General features: G+C 39.5%; 2 protein-coding genes across 2 annotated transcripts; both read left to right on the top strand.

Moving 5' to 3' along the window:
- Positions 1-3,684: 3,684 nt before the first annotated feature.
- LOC120172621 (cold-inducible RNA-binding protein-like) lies at positions 3,685-4,116 on the top strand. The gene has a single exon (XM_039180034.1). It carries the CDS (start codon positions 3,685-3,687, stop codon positions 4,114-4,116), a length of 432 nt encoding a protein of 143 aa, XP_039035965.1.
- Positions 4,117-5,630: 1,514 nt separating this feature from the next.
- On the top strand, positions 5,631-6,176 carry LOC120172619. The gene has a single exon (XM_039180033.1). The coding sequence runs from the start codon at positions 5,631-5,633 to the stop codon at positions 6,174-6,176; it is 546 nt and encodes a 181-aa protein (XP_039035964.1).
- Positions 6,177-6,386: the final 210 nt, after the last annotated feature.

Genomic DNA, 6,386 nt, shown 5'->3' with positions numbered 1-6,386 from the left:
TCTGCCTCAGCAGAGTAGACTGCATGGGACCAAACTATTGAGTATTGTGCTTTTGGTTATCAGCATTATATTTTCAGCTCTTCATTGTGCCCTCAGTATAGATACCTTGGAGATGTTGCAATAGCCTATTCCACTGGAGCTGTTTGGCAGTAGAGATAATTTTTTGTGGCAACACCAACTATAATTGAGTATGATTTAGTTACTTGTTCAGATATTTTGTTTACAGTAGGTGGTATTATTTTTTTCACCACTCTCTTGATTGTGACATATCTTCTAAATTTTTTGAAAATATTAGTAACTCTATTTAGAGCCCTCTTTGGAATAAATATGATTAATAGGACAATTTAGTTCATTAAAAGTTGATTATTCTAATTGGTATATGCATTACTTTGGCAAAATGAATTATACATGAGCAGACTTAGAAAGAATGTTGTTATTTTTTACTAAATAGTTTACAACCTTTACAGAGTAATCTAAGTGTAATAAGGAAACAATCCCTAAAAATCAGTAACTCCCTAAGCATTAGAGACTAAGATTAGATCATATTGTACAAGGGAACTCCTAGGAATAAGGTAAGTAATTTATCCGTAATTTTAGGAATTCCAACACTCTCACTCAAGCTGGAGTGTAGATATTTATCAAACCCAACTTGCCAATAATTTATTCAAACATGTTTCTGCTCAAGCTTTTGGTCAACAAGTCTGCAACTTGTTGTATTGTAGGTAGGTAGGTAACACAAACCTCTCCTGAGTTAATTTTTTCTTTGATGAAGCGGCGATCAATTTCTACATGTCTGGTGTGATCGTGGTGAACATGATTATGTGCTATGCTAACAGCTTCCTGGTTGTCACAGTGCATTTTTATAGGTCTAGTATAGGACAATTTTAGCTCTCCTAGTGGTCGTTGTATCCATATTCATTCGTATATACCATGGGATAGTGCTCGATACTTTGCCTTTGCACTACTACGTGCTATAACAGACTATTTTTTACATCTCTATATTACAAGATTACCCCAAACATAGCTACATTAACCACTTGTAGAACGTCCGTCGTTACAGCACCTGCCCAGTCTGCATCGGTGTATACTTCTACACTTTGGTTGACAGTTTTCTTGAAGTGTAGGCCTTTACCCAGAGTCTCTTTGAGATACCTTAATATCATGTACGCAACTTCCAGATGTTTTTCCCTTGGAGCATGCATGTACTGGCCGATAACACTCACACCAACAGTAATGTCTAGACGAGTGTGAGATAGGTAGATAAGTCTCCCTACTAGTCATTGATATCTCCCCCTGTCGATTTCTTCTCCATCTTGATCAGTTCCCAATTTAAGATTGAATTCCATAGGAGTTTCAATTGGTTTGCGGCCCAACAAACCAACTTCAGAAAGCAGATCGAGAACATACTTTCTTTGGGTGATGGAAATACATGCCTTAGACCTTTCTACCTCCATTCCAAGAAAGTATCTAAGATTTCCCAAGTCCTTAAGTTTGAATTTAGCACTAAGAAACTCTTTTATCCTTTCAATTTCGCTTGAATCATCCTCTGTTAATATTATATCGTCCACATAAACAATGAGAATGCAACATTTTCCACTTTTCGAGTGTTTGTAAAACATGGTGTTGTCAGCATGTCCTTGAATATAACTTTTACTAGTCATAGATTTGGCAAATCGGTTTAACCAAACCCTTGGAGATTGTTTTAGTATAAGAACTTTAACTTACACACTTGGCCCTTGCTCTCTTTAAACCTAGGTGGGAAGTCCATGTACACTTCCTCATTTAATTCTCCATTGAGGAAAGCGTTTTTTACGTCCAATTGGGTCAAGGGACAATCCAGGTTGACAGCAAGAGATATGAGATCTCGAATGTTGTTTGGCTTGGCAAATGGTGCAAACGTCTTGTCGTAGTCAAGGCCATAGGTTTGAGTAAAACCCTTAGCCACAAGCCGAGCCTTGTATATGTCGATACTGCCATCGAGTTTAAATTTTGTAGTGAAGATCCACTTGCATCCTATGGTTTTCTTCCCACTTGGTAAATCCGAGACTTCCCACGTTTCATTATATTTGAGAGCCTTTATTTTATTATATTTAAGAGCTTCTTCTATGTTTTTCGAAACTTCTACAGTATCAATATTAGACACAAAGGCTTTATAAGACTTAGATAAGTTTCCATAGGACATAAACCAAGAAATAAGGTGTTGAGTGTAACTCCTTGCTCCCTTTCAAACTGCAATTGGAAGATAGATGGATGGTGATGAAGGTGGGACTTCTGTTTACGAATAGTCCTCGGTTGGGGATGAAATTGGCACTGTTGTTTCAATTTCAAGAGAATAAAGTCGTCGAGAGTATACCCGAAGTTCTAGGGCTTGTTCTTACTGCTTTCCTGGATCAGGTTGATGTTGTTCTTCGGTGGTGTGATTGATTATGCTAATTTCTTGTTGTTGCACAAGAGAAACAGTCCCTAAATTTGGAATTACAATGGTTGTTGGGTTGTTAGGTTTGTTTATGATAGTAGAGGTAGGATCATGAGGTATAATGAGAAGGGTATTAAGGGTCTCATTTTCATTGGGAGTCTCCCTTGAAGATGAGATGCTGTAAAATATGGTTCATTCTCAAAAAAGTGACATCCCGAGAGACAAACATTTGGTGTAAGGTTGGTGAATAACACTTATAACCCTTTTGTGTGGGGGAATAGCCAATGAAGACACATGTGTGGGCTCGAGGATCAAGTTTGGATTGATTGGGTTGATGATTGTGGACAAAAGCTTTGCAACCGAATATTTTTATTGGTAGGTTGGGAATACGAAACAAGGAAAAGACCTTTTGAAGTGTATGTAGAGGTGTTTGAAAATTTAATACCTTTGATGGTAGACAAATTATGAGGTAGCAAGTAGTGAGGACAACCTCTCCCTACAAGTATTTTGGGACACTCATGTGAACATTAGGGCTCGAGCCACATCAAGGAGATGTCAGTTTTTTCTTTCGGATATCCTGTTTTGTTGAGGTGTGTCGGGGCAAGAACTTTGATGTATGATGCCTTGGTCAGAAAGGTAAGGGCTTAGGACAGAGTTGGAATATTCTCTTCCATTGTTAGTTCGGAGAGTATGTAGGGTAGAATTAAATTGGGTTCGAACCATTGAGTGAAAGTTTTGGAAGATTTTGGGTGTTTCAGATTTTTCTTTGAGGAGGTATACGCAACAACTCTAGTGTGGTCATCAATGAAAGTTATAAACCATCTAGCCCCCGTAACATTCTTTACACGTCTGGCTCCTCATATATCACTGTGTATTAACGATAAAGGTTGAGACTGGACATAAGGCTTTAATGGGTATGGTACACAGGTGTGTTTGGATAATTGGCAAATTTCACATTTCAAGGAGCTCACACTTTTATTGCAAAATAACAATGGAAGATGTTTCTTCAAATACAAAAAGTTTGAATGTCCTAGTCTACGGTGCCATAACATAATTGTGTCATCTTTTGAAGTAGATAGAGCCAATACTTCTTGTGTACTGTCTTTATTCCAAACGTAGAGTCCATCATCAACTTTAGTAGTACCAATCATCATCCCCGATTTATGTTCTTATACCACACAACCAATTGCAGAAAATTCAGCAAGAACATTTTAATCCTTGGTAAGTTTACTCTTCAAAATTGGATAGCTGTCGCCTTTCCCTTAGCCATGAGTGAGAAAGTTAGTGAGAGAGAGTGTGTGGAGCCGAGAGGCAATGGTTCTCCTGGCAGAGGTAGAACAGTGCCTGGTGGAGGATCGTGGGTAGCATTCATAGACAATCTTAGTAGAAGAGTGCATAGAAGTGTTTTATGGGATCGTTTTAGTCTTCATGGCATGGTGGTTAAGGTGTTCATTCCATTCGTTAATAGGAGACCAAACTATAAAGATAAAACTTTTGCCTTTGTGCACTTTGCAAGCAAGGAGGATTTGCTTAATGCAATGAGTAAGATGAACAATGTCATGGTAGATGGGAGAAGAATAGTGGTTTTGACTGCGATATATCAGAAGAGCAGTTTTCCAGGGAACCTTAAGGGCAATAGTGTAGCGGGGCCTGGAGATGCATGTGTGGAGGTTTCCAAAAGGAAAAGTCCAATATGTTAAGATGTTGATGTTGGGAAGGAGCTGTTGAACAAGTTTCGTGATGGCAGAACATATAAGGAGACGTAGTGGGAGTAAGAAATGTTGAGGGTCAGCATGTAATCAGATCTGGAGATAAGAGGGAGGTGAAGAAGCCTTTGGAAGTCTTTATTCCAATGGAGGAAAGAATATGGTTGAGATCGTCTTTAACAGGTATTTGTAAAGCAATTTTTGAAGTTGAGTTTGTTCAGAGGGCTTTAAGAAGCGAGGGAATCAATGTCAAGGTGGTAAGGTGGGGATATGCAAAAAATGCTTGTTTGATAGTCTTCCGGTCAGTGGAGGAGAAAGATGCAGCGGTGGAAATCAAGTGGGAGGCTTTGTCCTTTGGGTTTGAAAGGTTGGAGCCTGTTATGGAAGAGAAGTGTGTCCCATTAACTTATTGTGCAGTTTCCATGATAGGTGTTCCGTTAAATAGCTGGACAGTTTCTTTCTTTACAAGTTTGGCATCGAGATGGGGCAAATTAGTGATCCAGGAGCATACAACTCAAAAAGTGGATTACATGGTGGCTCATATGTTGTTAAGGGTTGAGAGCCAGTTTGATATCCCGTCCCAGGTCACCATTAACACTTATGGAAGGCCTTTTATTATTAAGATTAAAGTGGAAGGCAGTGAGGATTTCTTTCCTGTGATAGAAGATGGAGTGGATGAAGAGGGTTCTACGGAGGGAACAATTGATCCATGGGAAGAGACCTTGTCGGAAGGGAATCAAGGGGATGATCGGGAGGGTCTGCAGGAGCAGTTGAATTTCAAAATGTTGACAGGCAATCAGAACAGTGTTGAAGCATGGGTTAGGAATGCTACAAATGGAGGTGTCACGCTTACCGATGGTAATTTGAATGAAAAGGTAGAAGTCAATAATATTCTAGGAGATGACTTTTGCTCTGAGGGGACAGTACTAGGTGAGGTTCATAGTCAACAGCAAGTGTCAGGGGTTTTTTCTGCAGGAAGAGAAAGGGTGCAGAGCTTGGGAGATGTTACCTCGGGACAAGATAAAGTGGTCAAAGACGATGGGCTTAATTCCAGCATGGGGAGGAGAAAAGTGTTTGGGCCTGAGCAGAGAAGTCCAAGATCAAATCGAATTGGGGTTAAGTCTGCAGATGTTACAAATGGTATACAAGATGATTCTGGTATGCAGAATGGGTCTGTTTCATTGGCCCAGAGGCGCCCTATTGGGAGAAGTGCTTCAGTTAGTAAAGCTGAAAGAGGTTTTTATAAGAATGTGTATGCTAGGAGGTGGGAAGTTAAAAGTTGCAGTGGCAAGGGGTCGGATTATGTTTCAGAAAAGAATAACCAGGGGAGGACAGAAGCTTTGGAATGTTGGAATGTCTCTAAATTGTTGGGGGTTAAATTTAAAGGAGGGGAGACAGATTTCTTGACTAAAGTAGGTCCTATGGTAAAGGAGAGAGATGATTGATGGTTGGTAGTAGGAACAGGGATTTAAGGTTATGGTATGATTTTGATGGTAGAGTGGTCCATAATGTGTTGGAATGTTAGGGGTTTGGGTAGGAGGGTGAAAGCTCGAGCAATTAGGAGGTTTGTTCAGGAGAAAAAGCCTACAATTTTATTTTTACAAGAATCTAAACTGGAAGTTGCAAGTCCTTTGTTAGTAAGGAAAATGGGGGGTAAAATACTCACTGGTGCAGTAGTAGTTCCTGTTGTGGGTTCTGTTGGTGGTTTAATAACATTGTGGAATCAAAAGGATTTTGTGGTGAAGGAAGAAGTCATCCACAGTAGATTTGTGGCAGGGTTAATGGAAGGAGTTCAAGGAATTTGTTGTTTTATTAATGTATACGGTCCGAGTGTTGATGCAGACAAGGAGCAGTTTTTTAGGGAGTTATCATCCTTTTTGGAACAGCTTGATTGCCCAGTGTGTTTAGGAGGAGATTTCAATGCAGTATTGACTCAGGAAGAGAAAGATGGAGGAGCAGTGAATCCGGTATCTGTGAACAGTTTCAGAGATTTTGTTAGTCAGACGAATTTGATTGATTTGCCGTTTATTTGGAGGTCGTTTTACGTGGTGTAACAATAGGGAAGTTCCAACTTTTGAGAGGTTGGATCGGTTTTTGGTTGATCATTCATATTTTTCGTCTTTTCCAAAATTAAGCCAAACCTTGCTTCCAAGGTCTGTCTCTGATCACAATATCATTTTGTTGGAGAATAAGGAATGTAATTGGGGGTCGAAACCATTTCGGTTGTTTAATTATGTGTTGGAGGAAGAGGGGTTTAATGAGAT

Source organism: Hibiscus syriacus, unplaced genomic scaffold (assembly GCF_006381635.1).
Source record: "Hibiscus syriacus cultivar Baekdansim isolate YM2019G1 unplaced genomic scaffold, ASM638163v2 tig00111873_pilon, whole genome shotgun sequence".
NCBI lineage: Eukaryota > Viridiplantae > Streptophyta > Magnoliopsida > Malvales > Malvaceae > Hibiscus > Hibiscus syriacus.
The sequence above is the reverse complement of the archived record's forward strand: the minus strand, read 5'-3'. Positions and strand labels throughout refer to the sequence as shown.

What these genes read in the sequence shown, in the direction of transcription:
- LOC120172619 (XM_039180033.1), top strand. Translation starts at nt 5,631, where the DNA reads ATGTGTTGGAATGTTAGGGGTTTGGGTAGGAGGGTGAAAGCTCGAGCA.
- LOC120172621 (XM_039180034.1), top strand. Translation starts at nt 3,685, where the DNA reads ATGAGTGAGAAAGTTAGTGAGAGAGAGTGTGTGGAGCCGAGAGGCAAT.